Source organism: Polyodon spathula, chromosome 24 (genome assembly GCF_017654505.1).
Source record: "Polyodon spathula isolate WHYD16114869_AA chromosome 24, ASM1765450v1, whole genome shotgun sequence".
NCBI classification, from domain to species: domain Eukaryota; kingdom Metazoa; phylum Chordata; class Actinopteri; order Acipenseriformes; family Polyodontidae; genus Polyodon; species Polyodon spathula.
This window is the reverse complement of record NC_054557.1, coordinates 24725719-24748164: the sequence shown is the minus strand read 5'-3', so window position 1 is coordinate 24748164 and position 22446 is coordinate 24725719. Positions and strand designations below refer to the sequence as shown.

Genomic DNA, 22446 nt, shown 5'->3' with positions numbered 1-22446 from the left:
ACATTACTTCCCTTAATTTAAATTCAACACTTTTCATAATATATCCAAGCATCTTGTTAGCCTTTTTTATAGCTTCCCCACATTGTCTAGATGAAGACATTTCTGAATCAACATAAACTCCTAGGTCTTTTTAATAGATTCCTTCTTCAATTTCAGTATCTCCCATATGATATTTATAATGCACATTTTTATTGCCTGCGTGCAGTACCTTACACTTTTCTCTATTAAGTGTCATTTGCCATGTGTCTACCCAGTTCCGAATCTTATCTCGATCATTTTGAATGACCTTTGCTGCTGCAACAGTGTTTGCCACAAACCCTATTTTTGTGTAAACAATGACGTAAACATCGCATTCCCAGAAGTTAACATAAGAGAATGAGCTGGGAAACCATCTTAATTTTTGCAACACTGTTGGCACTGTACTTATTGCGTAAGATACGATAAAGGCATGTGTTAACAGTGCAGCCGGTACTGTGGAAAAAGCGATTATGTTGGATCATGTGTAAATGCAGCAGACAAGGATCTGTACATTACATTAATTACAATACAGATTATGCTATTAATGGTGACTGAATATGCAACGTTGTGTGCATTATTTGTCAATATTGAGGTTTACAATTTTAGCTACAATCTGAAATGTGTGTGTATAATATATACAGCTCTGGAAAAAATTAAGAGACCACTGCAAATTTTTCTTAAATCAGCATCCCTACATGTATGGCAGCCATTCCATTCCAGTGTCTGTTGAATCCCAACACAGGCACACCTCATTCTACTGAATGAGGTACTGATTAGGGGATCACCTGAACCAAATCTTATTTAACGAGGAAAAGTATAAAAACACTCCTGTGGTCATCACTATCCTCTTGCAATAGAACCAGCTGGATGGCAAAACAGTGCTAGTAGTACCTCAAAAGTAATTGGAATCAAAAAATAACTATTGACCATGCCCAAAGAGTTGAAAAGGAAAGTTTTGAGTGAGGAAAAGAAGGGTTCAATTCTGGCTTTACTGCGGTTCATAAGAACAAGGTCAAGCAGCACACACTGGGGACAACAAAGCTACAGACCGGCAGAGGGCGAAAACGACTCTCCACTGACCGGGATGACCACCAACTCATTCGAATGTCACTCAGCAACCGTAGGATGACGTGAAGTGACCTACAAAAAGAATGGCAACGGCAGCTGGGGTGAAGTGCACGGCGAGGACGGTTCAAAACAGGCTCCTAGGGGCAGGGATGAAGTCGTACAAAGCTAGAAAAAAGCCCTTCATCAATGAGAAGCAAAGAACCAGGCTGAGGTTTGCAAAAGACCATAAGGATTGGATCGTAGAGGACTGGAGTAAGGTCATCTTCTCTGATGAGTCAAATTTTCAGCTTTGCCCAACACCTTGTTGTCTAATGGTTAGACGGAGACCTGGAGAGGCCTACAAGCCACAGTGTCTCGCATCCACTGTGAAATGTGGTGGAGGATCGGTGATGATCTGGGAGTGCTTCAGCAAGGCTCGAATCGGGCAGATTTGTCTTTGTGAATGACGCATGAATCAAGCCAAGTACAAAGTTGTCCTGGAAGAAAACTTGCTTCCTTCTGCTCTGACAATGTTCCCCAACTCTGAGGATTGGTTTTAACAGCAAGACAATGCTCCATGCCACACAGCCAGGTCAATCAATCAATCCCTGTCATGGCCAGCCCAATCTCCAGACCTGAACCCCATTGAAAACCTCTGGAATGTGATCAAGAGGAAGATGGATAAGCCATCAAACAAAGCCGAGCTGCTTGAATTTTTGCGCCAGGAGTGGCATAAAGTCACCCAACATCAGTGTGAAAGACTGGTGGAGAGCATGCCAAGACGCATGAAAGCTGTGATTGAAAATCAGGGTTATTCCACCAAATATTGATTTCTGAACTCTTCCTAAGTTAAAACATTAGTATCGTGTTGTTTAAAAATGAATATGAACTTGTTTTCTTTGCATTATTCGAGGTCTGACAACACTGCATCTTTTTTGTTATTTTGACCAGTATTTTGCAGTCATTTTCTGCAAATAAATGCTCTAAATGACAATATTTTTATTTGGAATTTGGGAGAAATGTCGTCAGTAGTTTATAGAATAAAACAAAAATGTTCATTTTACCCAAACACATACCTATAAATAGTAAAACCAAAGAAACTGATAATTTTGCAGTGGTCTCTTAATTTTTTCCAGAGCTGTATATACACTACCGGTCAAAAGTTTTAGAACACCACAATTTTTCCAGTTTTTATTGAAATTTATGCAGTTTAGTGTCTCAGTGTACTCTGAAATTAAAGCATAGAACAAATAAACAATTGTAGATAAAAAAGAAATCATGGAATCATTTTAACAATTTTTGACTTAAAGTAGCCACCTTTTGCAGATATAACAGCCGAACACACTTGTGGCATTCTTTCTACAATGGAAATCAATTATTGTTCGGAAAGTTCTTCCCAACACTGTTGCAGAAGTTCCCACAAATGTGTTGCACTTGTAGGTTGCTTTGCTTTCACCCTTCTGTCCAGTTCATCCCAAACCAGCTGGATGGGGTTTAAGTCTGGAGACTGTGCTGGCCATTCCTTGATTTGAAGCCTACTGTCTTGTTCTTTTCTTCTAAGGTAGTTCTGACATAGCCTGGAGGTATATTTCGGGTCATTATCCTGCTGTAGGATGAACCCCCGACCAACTAGGCGTATACCAGAGGGTATTGCATGGTGCTGCAAAATGCTGAGGTAGCCGTTTTGGTTCAGGGTGCCACTTACTCTGTGCAATTCGCCGACTCTGGATCCAGCAAAAGAGCCCCAGACCATCACACTTCCTCCTCCATGTTTGACAGTTGGTGTCACACACCGAGGAACCATCCTTTCGCCTACTCGACGGCGTACAAAAACCCTGTGTGATGAACGAAGATTTCAAATTTTGATTCATCGGCCCATAAGTTCTTCTGATCTTCAGTAGTCCACTGGCGGTGCTTCATGGCCCAGGCAAGCCTCTTTTTCTTATTTTGCCATCTTAGCAAAGGCTTTCTTACTGTCACTCGACCTGTCAAACCTGCAGCTCGAAGTCTTCTCTTCACAGTTGAAACTGAGACTTGCTTACTTCGACCAGTGTTAAGCTGTGCTTGAAGCTGTTGTCCTGTGAGTCGCCTATCACGCAAGCTGTTGACTCTCAAACATGTCTTCTGATTCTGTTGTGGCTTTGGGTCTGTGTCACAAAGACGGCCGGAGTGGGTGACGTCAGACCAGAAGCAGGAAATAAACAACGAGAGATCCAGTTTGGTGGAGCTGAGCGAATGGCTTCACTCAGCATTTAATGAGTGAACAGAACAGCCAGAAAATAAACGGTTGTAACATACAAAAATACAGGACATAGCACTCGTCGCCAAAATAAAAAGACAAACAAAACTGACTATACAGACAAAACACGGTGAGCAGATATTTTAACTAACAATTATTATTACATTTATTACCTCCGTTCTCCACTCACCGAAAACACAACCCCGAGTGGATGAAAACATGCTGCTTTTATGCAGCTGTACCAAGACTCGACTGCTAATCAATCATTCAGTTGGAGTCACGGTACAACTGCATGTGAATTAATAAAGTGCAATTCCCCGTGCTCACATATTATTACTTTTTACTTGCACGTGAAGTGCTGTGCAATCCTCGTGCCTAAATACAAATATATATTTTAAACACTCGTGTATCACAGACCCGTTTATATCCTGTGTACCAATGACTATACACCAACATTAAAACAACACATAACACAAAATATACACAGGGGCGGGCACTTTGCCACATATACCCCCCTTGTGCAAAGCACACATGGCCTTAATGGCCACCTCCCCCCTTAAAATCCCAAAAGTCTCGCTCAGAGTCCTGGGCCAAGAACAGCGACTTTAAGGGGTTGATGGGGGGCAATGTTGCCAGTAGCCAGGCTGCTACTGGCCATGCTGTCAGCAGACAGCAGACATGCTGACAGTGGGGCGAATCTCTCCTCTCGCTGTACCACTGGCAGTGGAAATGCTGACAGCTCCCAGACTGACTCCTTCAGCTGGGGCAAGTCCAGCAGCGGAAAAGCTGCTGGGGTTGGTGGTTACCAGACCTCCTCCAAGATCTCCGGCGGCAAAACTGCTGCAGGGGAAGGTGGTCTCCTGACCTCTCCCCTCTTTATAGCCGGCCGCTCCCTTTGGGGGGACTCCAGCCCCCAGAACTCCTGCTGCGAAATTGTTGCGGGGAAGGGTGGTCTCCTGACCTCTCCCCCCTTTTTCATAGCTGGCAGCTCCCTCTGGTGGGGCTCCAGCCACACTAACCCCTGAGGCCAAGCAGAGCTGACTGCAACCCCTGACGAAGCAGTTCCAGCGACCCCAGGCGATGTGGAGCGGCTGGCAACCCCAGGTGATGCGGAGCGACAGGCAACCCTAGGCGATGCCAGGCAGGCATCCTTGGGCGAAGCGTGGCAGGCATCCTTGGGCGAAGCGAGGCAGGGAGTCGGGACAAGCTGGGGTGCGGGTGTTGGCCCTCTTCTCGGCCACTGCGGCTGGGCTGTTTCAGCCTTTGCAAGGGTTTCTGAGGAGAGGACCACCAGCATCTAGTCCTGGTCCTTCTGGTGAAGGGAGAAGGAGCTCCTGCTCCTCTCCCCCTGATGATGAGGGTAGAGGCAGCGCCAGCTCCTCTCCTCATGATGGTGGGGGAAGTGATACCAGCTAGTATTCATCCTCTGCTGGTGGAAAGGGACCCAGCACGTATTCGCCCTCTGCTGGTGGACAGGGACCCAGCAGACATTCACCCTCTGCTGGTGGAGGAGGCAGAGGCAGCTCCTGCTGCTCTGCTCCTGGCGGTGGAGGTGGCGGAAGCAGAGGCAGCTCCTGCTGCTTTACTCCTGCCGGTGGAGTTGGCGGAGGCGTGTAGTCCTCTGCCAGTGAAGGTCGTGGATGCAGAGGCAGCTCCTGCTGCTCTGCTGCTGCCGATGGAGGTGGCGGAGGCGTGTATTCTCCTGGCGGTGGAGGTGGGAGCGGCGTGTAGTCTCCTGGTGGCGGAGGTGGCAGCAGCGTGTAGTCTACCCTTATTACAGGGGACTGGTGTGGCTCTCCCTCACTTGCAGGGGAAGGTGATGGAGGCAGAGGAAGCACCTGCTCCTCTTCTCCCGGTGGTGACAGTAGGGGAAGTGATCCCAGCAGACACTCACCCTCTGCTGGTGGAGATGGGAACAGCTCCCACTCGGGCTTTGGATCCCTGCGGTCCCCCTGCCTGGGCGCTGGAGACCCTGCTACCTGGGCTGCTGTTCTATTTATAGCTGCCTCCAGGTAACAGAGGACCAACTCCACACCTTCCTCCAGAGAGTTTGGGGTGTGTTCCTTCTCGTATGCCTCCCATTGCTCCCTGTCCATCAGCCACAGGATCTGGATGGTTATGAGCATGGACTGTGCCTCCAGCAGTATTGTCCCGGATCCAGTCCCTCAGCCTGACGGCGTCTTCTGACATTTTTTTTATGTTTTTGTTTTTTTCTGTTTTTTTTTTTTAAACAAGAAATTGCTGTTCCTGTTCTGGTCTGCGTCTGGGGGGCGCTGGTCATGCCGGTTCTGACACCACGTGTCACAAAGACGGCCGGAGTGGGTGACGTCAGACCAGAAGCGGGAAATAAACAACAAGAGAGATGGAGTTTTAATTATCCGAATCATTGTGAGAATACAAATCTTACAAAATAAAAAAAGCATCTTGAATAAACATGTCTGAGGGTTTATTTTGATTTTGTACAAAGTGATATTTCTGTTCTCAATATTTAAAAGATGCTATTTATATCCTATTAATTAGTAATATATAGCCCTAATTTACATTGACTCTCCCAATTAAATAACAACATTGATCCATTGTTCACGCTGTCTGGTGTCAGGAATAGTGAACAGCTGCTCAGTATTAATGATTTCAATGGGAGAAGGTGATATACTATTAGAAACTTTAAAATATATATTTTTAAAACTAATAATAAAATAAATAAATATTGATGATGTTTAGGGCTCAATTCTCATGTTAATTTCCTTCAGTTTAAAGGCAACTTTAAAACCCTCTTCTGTCTCACAGTGTTCCGGAATTATGGGGCCAGGTGGCAACCCTACGTGTACCAATGACTGAACACCAACATTAAAACACCACACATATTACAAAATATACACAGGGGCGGGCACTTTGCCACAGTCTGCCAGACCTCTTCCTGTCAGTTTCCTCCAGTTACCAAATGCCTTTTGATGGTGTAGGAAACTGTATTCACTGACACCTTGGCTTTCTTTGCAATTTCTCTAAAGGAAAGACCTACACTTTTAAGGGTTATAATGGTCTGTCTGTCTTCCTTTGTTAATTGCCTTTTTCTCACCATTATGAGAGTAATATAATACTTCCTGCAGTACAAATAATGCTTAAGAGGGTGTAGTAACACAGTCTGTTCTAACAATGCTTTTATACAGACATAGGGTTTGTAAGTAATCAACAAAAGTTGGGACACCTGTAGGAATTGTTAGCATCAACTTTCAAGGCTTAATTTACTTCCATTACTGCAGAACAGCTGTAAGTTGTTAACCCATTACTTGTTCCCTGAAAAAGGCCTTTTTGTATAACTCTGAAATGTACATTATTTTTCAGTTTTTGGTAACCTAAACTTTTTTTTTAACCTCTGGCAGTTTACCGCTTACCTTTGTACCATTTCAGGTTATTCACTGGACTTGAACTGCTTAAATTTCAATAAAAACTGGAAAAATGGTGGTGTTCTAAAACTTTTGACTGGTAGTGTGTGTGTCTATATATATATATATATATATATATATATATATATATATATATATATGTATATATATATATATATATATATATATGTGTATATATATATATATATATATATATATATATATATATATATATATATATATATATATATATATATATATATATATGTAAGTTTTATCGTTTTAATGAAAGCTGTACGATGAAGAAATACTTACCATTCATGACTGACCCATCGTCAACATCAAAAGTGTCTGTGTATTCAGTGCGTTCTCCATCGCTATTTTCAGGGCTGGTGATCGCCGTAGGTCCCATAGAATCCAAGATCCCTGGTGGGTTTATCTCTGACTTGCTGCTCAATATTTCCGAGAGTTCTCTGAAAAACTTGGAGGTTTTTATCTGAACTCCACTCAAAAGGGCGTATCTGATAGCCCATTGTACCACAGGATAACACAGACATAAATAGCTGCTTCTGCATCCAGCTCTCAAAGAATCAAAGAAGGGCCGAGTTGGGTTCACACATACAGATAGGCCGGCCCTGATGCGGCATTACCTACTTTAGGCCGCATCAAAAAGCTTTAAGTTTCCTGGCTTTCCCGAGCGTTCACACATGAGATAAGGTGGCCCTGGGCCGGCAAAGCTCAAGTGTGAATGGGGTCTAAGTCATTAATGTAGATTAGGAATGGCAGAGGACCCAATACTGATCCCTGTGGTACACCACCGGTTGCCTTGCTCCATTTGGAGGTTTCTCCTCTAATCAGTACTTTCTGTTTTCTACATGTTAACCACTCCCTAATCCATGTTTCCTTGAATCCCTACTACATTCAGTTTGAGAATTAATCTTTTATGCAGGTCTTTGTCAGAAGCTTTCTGGAAATCTAAATAAACCATGTCATAGGCTTTGCAATTATCCATTGTCGATGTTGCATCCTAAAAAAAATCAAGCAGGTTAGTTAGACACAATCTCCCTTTCCTAAAACCGTGCTGACTGTCTCCCAGGATAATGTTACCATATGGGTCATTTTTTCCATTTTAAATCTTATTATAGTTTTCATAAGTTTACATACAATAGAAGTCAGGCTTATTGGTCTGTAGTTACCTGGTTAGGTTTTGTTTCCCTTTTGGGGATCGGTATTATATTTGCAGTTCTCCAGTCTGTCGGTACAACCCCAGTGTGTTTGTGTGTGTGACGGTGTGTTTGCTGTGTGTTTGTCGTGTTGTGTGAGTGTGTTTGTCATGTTGTGTGACGGTGTGTTTGCTGTGTGACTGTGTTTGTAGTGTTTCTAGTGTTGCTGTTTTATGTTTGCTATGTTGTGTGACGGTGTGTTTGTAGTGTTGCTGTGTGTGTCGTGTTGTTTGACGATGTATTTGTAGCGTTGTGTGTTGTATTGTTGACGGTGTTTGTCGTGTTGTGTGATGGTGTGTTTGCTGTGTTTCTGTGTTGTGTTTCTAGTGTTGCTGTTTGTGTTTGCTGTGTTGTGTGACGGTGTTTTTGCTGTGTTGTATGAGCGTGTGTTTGTAGTGTTGTGTGTTGTGTTGTGTGGCGGTGTGTTTGCTTTGTTTTGTGACGGTGTGTTTGTTGTGTTGTGACGTTGTGTTTGTAGTGTTGCTGTGTTGTGTAATGGTGTGTTTGTTGTGTTGTGTGACGGTGTGTTTGTAGTGTTGCTGTGTTGTGTGACGGTGTGTTTGTAGTGTTGCTGTGTTGTGTGATGGTGTGTTTGCTGTGTTGTGTTGTGTTACGGTGTGTTTGCTGTGTTGATGTGTTGTGTGACGGTGTGTTTGCTGCGTTGCTGTGTTGTGTGACGGTGTGTTTGCTGTGTTGTGTTGTGTGACTGTATGTTTGCTGCGTTGCTGTAGTGTGTCGGTGTGTTTGCTATGTTGTGTTGTGTGACGGTGTGTTTGTAGTGTTGTGTGACGGTGTGTTTGCTGTGTTGTGTTGTGTTACGGTGTGTTTGCTGTGTTGATGTGTTGTGTGACGGTGTGTTTGCTGTGTTGTGTTGTGTTACGGTGTGTTTGCTGTGTTGCTGTGTTGTGTGACGGTGTGTTTGTTGTGTTGTGTGACGGTGTGTTTGTAGTGTTGTGTGATGGTGTGTTTGCTGTGTTGTGTTACGGTGTGTTTGCTGTGTTGATGTGTTGTGTGACGGTGTGTTTGTAGTGTTGTGTGACGGTGTGTTTGCTGTGTTGTGTTGTGTGACGGTGTGTTTGCTGCGTTGCTGTGTTGTGTGACGGTGTGTTTGCTGCGTTGCTGTAGTGTGTCGGTGTGTTTGCTGTGTTGTGTTGTGTGACGGTGTGTTTGAGGTGTTGCTGTGTTGTGTGACAGTGTGTTTGTCGTCTTGCAGATACGCCCGAGTCCGCATGTCTCCAGGGAGTGCAGGGACCTCTTACTGCGGCTTCTGGACAGGGACCCTGAAACTCGCATCTCCTTTGATGAGTTCTTCACACACCCCTTCGTGGACTTGGAGCACATGCCCAGCGCAGGGAGTCTGGGCCGAGCAGTGAGTCCACAGCCTGGATATGGGGCCATTCCAGTCTAAATGCATCAGCAGGGATTACCCCATCTCTTCCTTCAGTGACTTTAACATGTTTTAAAATTATAATGTTATATGTGGCCTTGCTCCTTGTCAACATTTAGTTTTCAGAGGTTCACAAAATAAAATAACGAATCTATATTCTTTTTTGACTGGGGTTCTTCATTGGAAGTGTGAAACTTGTTAATTATACAGAGGTTTCACCACTTTCAGTCTATGAGTCGTTTCTGACCAGCTGAGCAGACGACACGTCATGATTGAGTGTGGCGGAGATAGGAATAGGATAGGAAAGTGTCAGGTGTGATTGACACATGTTTCAATTTCTGTGATTTTACTCAGCTTGGATATCTCCACTCTGACTGCGTTTGGTCAGCTGCTAGTCAGAAGCAAAAAATAGATGGAAAATAATTGCATTAAGTAGCAAAGCCCCACAACTAGGTTTCATGATGTTTCAATTGAGAACTTGCTCTAAAGGCTGTGATTGAAAAGGAGCAAGCCTAGCTATTTGTCATCTCCTACGTGCAAAAGAAAATGTAATCAGTGGTCTTCAAAACAGATGGCACTTCAGACACTTTCTCACGGTGTTGGTCATGAGTTACACTGTGTAGGGAGTTGTTGTGGTTAGGGAACGGAATTGGATATTCTAAATTGGAGAGACAATGGGGGTAAAATTATTTGGTACTCTAAATGTATGAATGAAGTTTGTGAATGAGAAGGGGCTGTTCATTCCCTCAAGCCACGTCACTTCCTAGCGCACATTTGGCTCTGCTGAAGGAATCTAATTTTTTTAGATTTTTGTAATTTAGTTACTACTACTTCGCCCGGTAGGCCATACCAAGAGTTCTGTAAAATGCCCTTGCAGTATAACGTTACATTAGAATACAGCAACAGAAGCCAATGTGTCTCCATATCCTACGAGTCCAAGCTGTGACAAAAACCCATGAACATTATTATACGTAGTATATATACAGGAACAAATGTACCGAGTGGAAGTGCAGTGCTTTTAAATGACCTCTCAGGCTGTGACAGGCTGCTATTCAGTGTATTCAGCAGCAAGTTCTGTTGTTTTCACCACTCCCAACAACATTGCAGCACTTTTTCCTTTGTGAGTTTAATGTTGTCTTTAATCTTACAGAAGACTTTAGGGAAGAATGTGTCCTGTACTTGGGTGCATAAAATGCATTTGTGTCTCTCTCCCTCTCTCAGACAACGCTGGTGTTGGAGGCTGTGCAGAAAGACCAGGCTGGGGAGCACTCTGGCGCCCTCTCTCTGTACTGCAGGGCACTCGAACACTTCGTCCCTGCCATCCACTGTGAGCCTCTCCCTTACCATTGCCCTGGTTTTACATGTAGAATTGGCAAGACTGTCTGAGGGATCTACATGCTCCACAGTGAATACGTTTGTCCTAGTCAATTAACCATTCCCTAAACATTTCAATTAAACAGATAACTGAGAGGCCACTACTAAATTTGTTCAATAGTGTTGAAATGTGATTCTTGATGATGTATATAACCGTAAGTATTTATTACTAAATGTGCTGTTGTAACAGTATATATTTTCTGACATATTTGTCAATTCATTATAAATCTTATGTTTTTTTTATTGTTAATAAGATGAGCCAGGTTAACACTCAACCATAGCAAGCTATCTCAGCCAGGTTAAACGCTCGACCATAGCAAGCTATCTCAGCCAGGTTAAACACTCGACCATAGCAAGCTATCTCAGCCAGTTAAACACTCGACCATAGCAAGCTATCTCAGTCAGGTTAAACACTCAACCATAGCAAGCTGTCTAGCCAGGTTAAACACTCGACCACAGCTAGCTATCTCAGCCAGGTTAAACACTCGACCACAGCAAGCTATCTCAGCCAGGTTAAACACTCGACCACAGCAAGCTGTCTCAGCCAGGTTAAACACTCGACCATAGCAAGCTATCTCAGCCAGGTTAAGCACTCGACCATAGCAAGCTATCTCAGCCAGGTTAAGCACTCGACCATAGCAAGCTATCTCAGCCAGGTTAAACACTCGACCATAGCAAGCTATCTCAGCCAGTTAAACCCTCGACCATAGCAAGCTATCTCAGTCAGGTTAAACACTCAACCATAGCAAGCTGTCTAGCCAGGTTAAACACTCGACCACAGCTAGCTATCTCAGCCAGGTTAAACACTCGACCACAGCAAGCTATCTCAGCCAGGTTAAACACTCGACCACAGCAAACTCAGCCAGACAGGCGAGAACAGTGATGCACATTCAATACAAGTTGCAGTGGAAACGTTTGTCATCAGTTTTATTTAGCATTATTTTACTTTATTTTATTTCAGTATTTCTAATGTTGTTTCAGTACAGTATAACCTCCATAATTTGATTTCTGATGTTTACAGTACAGTTCAGTTATATATGTAACGCTAACTAGTTTTTGGTGATTTTTGATTCGGAGTATCTTAACAATTTGACAGTAATAATTTGGTTACAGAAACTAGTTACTGTTACACACCTGGTCACAATCAGTTGAATTGGAGAGGTGTTGCTTGTGTTCAGGTGGTTGAATTAGAGAAGCGATGTTGCTTGTGTTCAGTTGGTTGAATTGGAGAGGTGGTGTTGCTTGTGTTCAGGTGGTTGAATTGGAGAAGTGGTGTTGCCTGTGTTCAGGTGGTTGAATTGGAGAGGTGGTTGAATTGGAGAGATGGTGCTGCTTGTGTTCAGGTGGTTGAATTGGAGAGGTGGTGTTGCTTGTGTTCAGTTGTTTAAAATGTCATTTCATTGTCATTCTTTCTGAATGTCTTCTCAATCTGCCAGATGAAGCAGACGCCCAGCGGAAAGAAGCCCTCAGGTCAAAGGTCAGTAGCAACAGGAGAGACTTGGAGAGTTTTTTACATGAATGTTCAACCGCAGGGCATTTCTCTATGGTACAAAATATAAATGTCCCCCTGCTGCTCTCAGTACATGAACACACAGCACACAAACACTGCCTGTGTCATTAACATGAACACACAGCGCACACACTGCCTGTGTCATTAACATGAACACACAGCACACAAACAGTGTGTGAACAAAACACTGCCTATATCATTAACATGAACACACAGCACACAAACACGGCATGTGTCATTAACATGAACACACAGCACAAAAACACTGCCTGTGTCATTAACATGAACACACAGCACACAAACACTGCCTGTGATTAACAAAACACTGCACACAAATCATTAACATGAACACACAGCACAAAAACACTGCCTGTGTCATTAACATGAACACACAGCACACAAACTAGCGCCTTCTAGTGTTCTTTCACTTTGGATAAAGTTTATTTTTGTTTTGCTGGCAATACACTTGTACACTCTTGTAACAACAAGAGGGTTGTTGTGCTTACTACAGTAATATAAACACTTTGCCTGATCTAGCCCTCATTACATATGGTGCCGAGAAAAGGTTTGTGAACCCCAATGATAATTATGGAAATTCCATAGTTTTACCATGCTAGCCGCCATGAATCAAAATCAGTCTTTTCTTAAAAATCTGATAGGGTTTATATTAACTAATTCCATGACTTTTGAAACAAAATGATGCATGAATTAGACAAACAATGAGTAATTAAGATTCAGGGTATGTGAAAGTTAACCCTAGTTAGAATCAGGTGTTTAAATAATTAGGTGGATAGGTAGTTTTGGAGGCTCCATCCTATATAAAGATCAGAAACTTTGTTTGTTCTTCACCATACAGGTGTGTGGAAACATGTCATGCCGCGATCAAAAGAAATCTCTGAGGACCTCAGAAAAACAGTTATTGATGCTCATCAGTCTAGAAAGTGCTACAAAACCATTTCTAAGGATTTGGGGCTCCACCAATCCACTTTCAGTGAATTGTCACTGAAAATCCTAAGGGATTCACAATTTTTTTCTCAGCACTGTATATCTGTGGCAGGCACTAGAATTAATAATAAACATTATAACAAAATATTTGCAAACGCAAATGTCAACCCAATGTGTAGGTTTATTTACAAATGAGTCATTTGTTTGATTAATTTCACTTTGACAAAGAAGCACACCCTTCCATTCTGATGGGCGGCTCTTACCTGTTGTGTCCAGGTGAAGCAATACGTCTCCCGGGCTGAGGAGCTGAAGGCACTGGTAGCTTCGGGTAATAAAGTCAGCTTTGAGCAAGACAAGTCTGCCAGGGACATTTTAAAAGGTAGGAACTGTACAAGCAGTCATGGGTTCAGCTTAGAGCACATTGGAGTTTAAATGGTTATGCTGAGTAGTCGTATTCCAAATAAAACTATGAATAAAAATACCACACGTGGAAGATAGAAATCTCAGGCCAGCAGGGGTGTCTCTCCATTCATACGTTTGTCACAGTTCCATTTCTACATAATTCTAAAGAACCCGTTTCCTAGCTATGGGTATCAATATATTGAGATATGTGGAGACATCGACCCTCCTGTCTCTGTGTATGTCACATGCAGTATATATTCAGAGAACTCCTTATCCAGCTGTAATGAGCAGGATCTGTTTGTTTCTATGTATATACATACTGTATGCTTGTCATGGTTGTATGTATAATAATGATATGTAGACAACTGTGAAGCCAGTTATGAAACCTGGTAGGACTGTACAGCTATTGCTAAAAGTTTTGCATCACCCCCCGAATGCTGTACAAAAGTCTTAGACATGTTGTATTTTTCTACTCTGATGCATTATGAGAATCAACAATTTACTCAAAGCCTCCACTAGTGTTTTCTACTATTATAACAAGCTTGACTTGCATAAAGAAGGAAAAACATTGAGTGAAATAGCTTGCATTGCTTGATTTTCAAAGTGTGATATCCGAATCATAATCAACAAGTACGGAGAAACATTATCGTGTTGCAGCCCTTTTGACTGTGCAGCTGCCAATCATACTTTAAATACAGGCTGCATTTGCGTAATTGGAAAAATTGACATCTTAGGAGATGTGCTGAGCATACCTGTTATACAAAAGGATTAAAAAATATCAAAAGCGACATTGTTGGTACATCTGTCCTCTCACCCGCCAGAGAATCCGAAAGGGAGAATTTTATGGATTATTTAGTAGAGAGATGTGGGTGTGCGACAGTGAGAGGTATTGTAGGTATGTTAGAATGACAGATGAAAGGTTTGACGATCAGATAAACAGATTGAGACCATTGCTTCAGCGCACAAATACACAGCGATGCAGTGACACCTTGTGACCAGGATGACTCTAGTGGTGACATCAGATGCGGAAGAACGCAGAAACCAAAACAGGTAATGGCGGTGAACCTGAGACGCTACAGCGTCCAGTGTTTTATTAAATAGTAATAAACAAAAGATTTAAACAAAACATCACACGGCACTTGACGCCAAATAAAACAAATAAAACAACAAAACAGTAAACAAACAGTGGATGAACAGACAAACACGGTGAGTGAAATCAATTAATTACTTTTTCTTCTCTTTGTTTTTAATTCTTCTCTCCACACCTGTTCTCCACTCACCGAACACACAACCTCGATTTGGTGAAAACATGCTGTTTTTATGTAGCAGTACCGAGTCTTGATTGCTACTCAATCATTCAATTGAAGTCTCTGTACAGCTGCACGTGAATTAACTAAGTGTAATTCCCTGTGCTCACATATTACATTTTATCTGCACATGAAGTGTTGTGCAATCCTTGTGCCTAAATACAAATATACATTTGTAAATAGCAAATAAACACTTGTGCTCGTAACCTATATTTACATCCTGTGTATTTTATACATAAACACACTACATACAACATAAAACACTTAGTAAACATAGAGGGGCAGGACACTCCACCACATATGCCCTCCCTTGTGCAAGGCCACCTCCCCCCTCAGTCCCAAAGTCCTGGTCATAGTCCTGGCCCAGGAACAGGACCTTCTCCCCCTTCTCTGTAGCCGGCAGCGCCACCTTGTGGGGCACCGGCCACCAAATTCCTTGCAGCGAAAGTGCTGTGGGGGGGAGGTGGTCTCCTGACCTCTCCCCCTTCTTCATAGCCGGCAACTCCCCCTTGTGGGGCTCCGGCCACCAAATTCGCTGCAGTGGGGAGGTGGTCTCCTGACCTCTCCCTCTTCTTCATAGCCGGCAGCTCCCCCTTGTGCTCCGGCCACAGTATTTCTTGCGGAAAAGCAGGGCTGACACTAACCCCAGGCAAGGCAGTTCTGGCCACCCCAGGCATCTGTAGCAGCAGCGGACCCTCGGGAGGTGACGATGTAACCGTCCTACCTGTAACCGGTAGCTCCCCAGATGATGCGGAGCAGCGGGCAGCCCCAGGCGACGCGGAGCAGCGGGCAGCCCCAGGCGATGCGGACGTGGCATCCTTGGGCGAGCTGCAAGCAGTCCTCCCATTGCGGTGGATGGCGGAAGCAGAGGCAGCTCCTGCTGCTCTGCTCCTGGCAGTGGAGGTGGTGGAGGCAATGGCAGCTCCTGCTGCTCTGCTCCTGGCAGTGGAGGTGGAAGTAGCGTGTGGTCTCCCCCTGTTGCAGGGTACTGGTTCGGCTCTCCCTCATGTGCAGGGGTCTGGTGCGGCTCTCCCTCACTTGCAGGGAACTGATGCGGCTCTCCCTTTAATCCCGGGAATGTGGTCTTGTGTCTGTGCTGTGTTGTGCAGGGAAGATAGTGCTCGGGGGGGGGTAGTGTTGGCTCTGTGGCTGCAGCTCCTTGTTCTCTTCCCCGTTTGGTAGGGATGGAGGCAGAGGCAGCTCCTGCTCCTTTCCTCGTGAGGGTGGTGGTGCAACCAACAGGTATTCTCCCTCTGCCGTCTGATGGTAGAGACGGCAGCGATGGCTCCTCTCCCTCTGATGCTGGAGATGACAGCGATGGCTCCTCTCCCTTTGGTGCTGGAGATAACAGGGCTTCCCCCTCTTGCACTGGAGATAGCGGGGCTTCTTCCTCCTTGCACTGGAGATAGCGGGGCTTCTCCCTCCTTGCACTGGAGATAGCGGGGCTTCTCCCTGTTGCACTGGAGATGGCAGCGATGGCTCCTCTCCCGCTGGTGCTGGAAAAAGTAGTGGGGCCCCTCCCATATCCGCAGCCAGGTAGAAGAGCACCATGTCTGCGATGTCTGGGAGGGATGCTGGGTGGTGTTGCTATTCCCAGGCCTCCCAGCACTCCCTATCTCAGACCCACAGGAGGTTGATCACAGCAGGGAGGGCCTCCTCGATATACCTCTCAGGCTCCGTCAGTCGGTCCCAAATCCCCTCAGAGGAGAGTGGACCAGTCCGCCTCGGAGGATGCAGAGGCAGCTCCTGCTCCTCTCCATCGGGTGATGGTGGAGGTGGGAACAGCTCCTTCTCTGGCTTTGGATGCACAGGCTCCCCCCTTCTGGGCGCTGGATGCACAGGCTCCCCCCTTCTGGGTGCTGGATGCACAGGCTCCTCTCTTCTGGGCGCTAGATGCAGAGGCTCCTCCCTTCTGGGCGCTGGATGCACAAGCTCCTCCCACTCAGGCATAGGGCATTCAGGCTCCTCTATCTCTGGCAATGGAGGGGGTTGGTCGAGTGCTATATGCCCAACCTCGCCAACAGCAAAGCACCATTCCTTACCTTTCAGGCAGGTGAAGCAGACGTCCAGGGTGGTAGAGACAGCGCAGGACCTGTGACCAGCCCTATGCTGCTGCTGATGCGCTGGTTGTTGCTGACGCTGTTGCTGCTGCTTCCTCCGGCCGCTTTTCCTCATTTCTTTGATATTTTAATTATTATTTTTTTTTTTTTTTTTTGAAAAACACACAAAAAAAATACTGTCCTTCCCTGGTCTGACTTGGAGGCTGGGTTTATCCCTCTTCAGCCACCATATGTAACCAGGATGACTCTAGTGGTGACGTCAGACCCGGAAGGACACAGAAACCAAAACAGGTAATGGCGGTGAACCTGAGATGCTACGGCGTCCAGTGTTTTGTTAATTAATAATAAACAAAAGATTTAAACAAAATAGGGCACGGCGCTTGACACCAAATAAAATAGACAAATAAAACAACAAAAAAGTAAACAAACAGTGGATGATCAGACAAACACGGTGAGTGAAATTTCCTTCTCATTGTTTTAATTCTCGTCTCCACACCTGTTCTCCATTCACTGAACACACAACCCCGAATGAGTGAAAACATTCTGTTTTTATGCAGCTGTACCGAGACTCGATTGCTAATCAGTCATTTAGTTGGAGTCTCAGTACAACTGCACGTGAATTAAGTGTAATTCCCCATGCTCACATATTACATTTTACCTGCACGTGAAGTGTTGTGAAATCCTCGTGCCTAAATACAAATATACATTTTAAACACTTGTGCTCGTAACCCATATTTACATCTCATGTATTATATACATACACCAACATTAACACACTACATACAACATAAAACATTTAATAAACATAGAGGGGCGGGACACTCTGCCACACACCTGCAGAAAGATGTGCAGTAACAATGCACAGAGCAACTGGCAACTCCCAACAAACCGAGGCCACAGGCTTTTCTCTCCTGTACTTTTCTATTTTTTCTGACTAATACACACCAAAGCTGTTTCTATTATTTGGGCATAAGAACATAAGAAAGTTTACAAACGAGAGGAGGCCATTTGGCCCATCTTGCTCGATTTGGTTGTTAGTAGCTTATTGATCCCAGAATCTCATCAAGCAGCTTCTTGAAGGATCCCAGGATGTCAGCTTCAACATTACTGGGGAGTTGATTCCAGACCTTCACAATTCTCTATGTAAAAAAGTGCCTCCTATTTTTTGTTCTGAATGCCCCTTTGTCTAATCTCCATTTGTGACCCCTGGTCCTTGTTTCTTTTTCCAGGTCGAGAAAGTCCCTTGGGTCGACATTGTCAATATCTTTTAGAATTTTGAAAGCTTGAATTAGGTCGCCACGTAGTCTTCTTTGTTCAAGGCTGAACAGATTCAATTCTTTTAGCCTGTCTGCATATGACATGCCTTTTAAACCTGGAATAATTTTGGTCGCTCTTCTTTGCACTCTTTCTAGAGTAACAATATCTTTTTTATACCGAGGTGACCAGAACTGAACACAATATTCAAGATGAGGTCTTACTAGTGCATTATACAGTTTTAACATTACTTCCCTTGATTTAAATTCAACGCTTTTCACAATGTATCCGAACATCTTATTGGCCTTTTCTATAGCTTCCCCACATTGTCTAGATGAAGACATTTCTGAGTAAACAAAAACTCCTAGGTCTTTTTCACAGATTCCTTCTCCAATTTCAGTATCTCCCATATGATATTTATAATGCACATTTTTATTTCCTGCATGCAGTACCTTACACTTTTCTCTATTAAATGTAATTTGCTATGTGTCTGCCCAGTTCTGAATCTTGTCCAGATCATTTTGAATGACCTTTGCTGCTGCAACAGTGCCACTCCTCCTACTTTTGTGTCGTCTGCAAATTTAACAAGTTTGCTTACTATACCAAAATCTAAATCATTAATGTAGATTAGGAATAGCAGAGGACGTAATACTGATCCCTGTGGTACTCCACTGGTTACCACACTGCATTCTGAGGTTTCTCCTCTAATCAGTACTTTCTGTTTTCTACATGTTAACCACTCCCTAATCCATGTACGTGTGTTTCCTTGAATCCCAACTGCGTTCAGTTTGAGAATTAATCTTTTGTGCGGGACTTTGTCAGAAACTTTCTGGAAATCTAAATAAACCATGTCATATGCTTTGCAATGATCCATTATTGATGTTGCATCCTCAAAAAAATCAAGCAAGTTAGTTAGACACGATCTCCCTTTCCTAAAACCATATTGACTTTCTCCCAGGACCCTGTTACCATATAGGTAATTTTCCCTTTTGGATCTTATTGTAGTTTCCATAAGTTTGCATATAATAGAAATCAGGCTTACTGGTCTGTAGTTACCTGGTTCAGTTTTGTTTCCTTTTTTGTGGACTGGTATTACGTTTGCAATTTTCCAGTCTGTCGGTACCATCCCTGTCTCAAGAAACTTCTGCATGATCTTGGTTAGCGGTTTGTAAATAACTTCTTTCATTTCTTTGAGTACTATTGGGAGGATCTCATCCGGCCTAGGGGATTTGTTTATTTTAAGAGCTCCTAGTCCCTTTAACACTTCTGCGTCGGCTATGCGTCTCTGTTTTCTTTAAGTGAGCGGTTATATGAGGATTTTTAAGAACATCTATTAAAAGTTCCTTGAAGTCTTGCTCCATTTTGAAATCCCTCGACTCCGACCAGAAATTATGTTGGAATCTGAAGTATGAACCAACCTTTACATGTGCAACTTTCTTATGTTCTTAGTTTAGGACAGGAGATACAGGAGGACTTGCGGAGCTTGAATCCCAACTGCGTTCAGTTTGAAGATGAATCTTTTATGTGGGACTTTGTCAAAAGCTTTCTGGAAATCAAGTTAATTAGCATGATTTTAGGAAAGAAAGATCACGTCTAACTGTCTCTCAGGATACTGCTACCATATAAGTAATTTTCCATTTTGGATCTTATTATAGTTTCTGTAAGTTTGTATACAATAGAAGTCAGGCTTACAGGTCGACATGTGGGGCATGTTGTCTGTATCATCTTTTGTAAAAACTTGTGAAAAGTAATTATTTAATATATTTGCTTTTTTTTTTCTTCATCTGTGATGTCGCCATTTGTATATCTTAGACCTTTTACTTCCTCCTTGAATGTTTCTTTTTGCTGTTATAATATTGGAAAACCTTATTGGAATTGGTTTTAGCCCCCTTGGTAATGTTCATTTCTCTCTCTCTCTCTTGGGCCGGCAGTGGATGAATGCTAAAATGCTCTCACCAAAGCAAGTGAGTCTTCCAAGGAGTTGGCACTCCTCCCCCCCAAGCAGAAGCCCCCAGCCCGTAAGCCTGCAAAGCATTGGCAAAACAGCACCCTGAGCCTCAGAAGTAGGCACAGACCCTTGCAACCCCTACGGGCTAATGCCCCAAACCGTTTTAAGGGTGCATAACCCGAAAGCCTCCACAATTACCGGCGCTCTGCTCACAAGTAGCAGCTGCAGGCGCAGGCCCCTGTGAACCAGTTGCCCTAGGTTTTTTCCTCCATAGTCCAGGGCCCATTCTGTCAGGCCCACGTGGATTATTGGTGATCATGCACCTGAGATGGTGCTTACCATTATTAGGGCCGGCTACTGTCTGCAGCTTTGTTTCAGCCCTCCTCCCTTTCAGGGCATGATTGTAACACCATCATGAACCCTCAAGACACTATTTTAGAGTCTCTGGAGGTATCAGCCCTGCTACAGAAACAGGCCATTTCAATTGTTCATACCTCTCAATGAGAGAAGGGTTTTACTCCAGGTATTTTCTGGTGCCAAAACGAAATGGCTGTCACAGACTGATCCTTGACCTTAGACATCTCAATCTGTACTTGAGAGAATGAAGGTTCAAGATATTGACAAAGCAACAACTGTTGCGGTCAGTCAGTGGTTCACTACGGTGGTCCTCAAGGATGCCTACTTTCACATTCCTGTAAGACCTGGCCACAGGAAATACTTGCACTTCACCTTTAAAGGGACCACGCACGAGTTCTGTGTACTGCTGTTTGGTCTATATCTAGCTCCACACACTTTCTTAAAGTGCATGGACGCTATATTGACTCCTGAGATTTAAAGGCATCAGAATGCACAATTATCTGGATGACTAGCTGATCTGTGCAGTCACCAGCACAGGCAGTGTTGCAAAGGGACTGGTCACAAGCCTTCTCCTGCGGCTAGGCCTCACGGTGAACCATTCAAAAAGTCAGCCGACACCGTCTCAAAGGGTTGTCATCTCAGCGTGATCCTCGATTCCACGGACTACAGAATGTAGAGGCACAGACGCACTGGCCCACATATGGACCAAGACTCTGCTCTGTGCTTTTCCACCGTTGCCACTGCTTCCACAGTGTGTGGAGAAGATTAGGCAAGACTGGGCTTGGGTGTTCTTAGTAGCCTCAATGTGGCCCAGGAGGACCTGGTTCTTGGCACTGGCACAGCTCCTGTATGGTCAACCGTGGTTTATTATTTAAACTGTACTCTATTTAAACAGTTGTATCAACACGTGAGGTTGTGTAGCACTCAACACTTATTTTTTTTGGAACCCCGCTACTCTTTAAGTCCTGAGGTAGTTAGCTACACACCTTAATTGGACTTCTGGGGCTGGTTGCACTAAACGGATTCGATCCAGGATCCAGGCTCCGATCTTGATCCTATGCACTAAAAAGATCAGAGGTAATCTTGAGCTCAGTTTCAGCTCAAGATCTGATCCTATTTTTGATCTTGCTTCAGACCAAGATCAGAGCTTCATTGAACATTTTAAAAATGAAATTAAATGTTTTTAGTTTTGAACAAAGGAATAAACAAAATAATATATCCCGCCATTTAAAACTCAGCTCTGATTCCAATCTGATCCTGCTCTAAGGTTGATGTTTGTGAATTAAACGAATGAAACTGTAATATATATTTAAAAAATATTATGAAACCATCATAATATGTAAAGTAAACTCTTTTTACAATTACTAAAGTAATCTTTAAATGAGCACACTGTATTTTGATCGACATAATGGTATCTTAGTAAACTTTTCAAATATTTGCAGGATTTCTTAAAATTATTTCCCTCAGATTATTATATGAAAACGGAGCTACTTTAACAATGTAGAAAAATATCACTGTATAGAAAACACTCAGTCAGGGCTATAATATATCATGGCCTCATACAGTAGACACGTTTTGTGTGCTGACCAAGTCATACTGCCGGTATCATTTTATCGATTACAATTAAATCATTGGTTTAATCAGATTGAACACTGACGGTTTTTTGTTTTGGATTTTTTTTTTTTTTTTTTTAATGTTTTGGTCAATTCCCTTTTTTTTTAAATTAATTAGCTTACCTTCTCTTACAGCCTCGATCTCCCCGTCCACGACATTTTTATAGTGGCAGCTAGTATCATCAGTCCTTGATTCAATTTGCTCAAAATGTCTTTCTAATTTGCCGTGAACCATTGCTGCAGCTAGCTGTTTGTGTGTTTGGTGGCTAATGTACTGCTGTAAAGAATACAGCATTGTGAGTGTATCCTCAGAAAATACACATGACAGTGATTGGTAGCATTAATTTATACATTTTTTTAAGAAGTAAAAAAAACAAGA

The 22446-nt window shown here is 43.4% G+C and overlaps 1 protein-coding gene across 2 annotated transcripts in view; it reads left to right on the top strand.

The window, feature by feature from the left end:
* The window catches only part of ulk3 (unc-51 like kinase 3), a 92623-nt gene that overhangs the window by 41031 nt on the left and 29146 nt on the right, over positions 1-22446 (top strand). For both annotated transcript variants that reach the window (XM_041226053.1, XM_041226052.1), the window contains 4 exons: positions 9124-9279; positions 10519-10624; positions 12108-12148; positions 13403-13505. In XM_041226053.1, coding sequence (XP_041081987.1) covers positions 9124-9279; positions 10519-10624; positions 12108-12148; positions 13403-13505 — 406 coding nt within the window. The remainder of the gene's footprint in view (positions 1-9123; positions 9280-10518; positions 10625-12107; positions 12149-13402; positions 13506-22446) is intronic.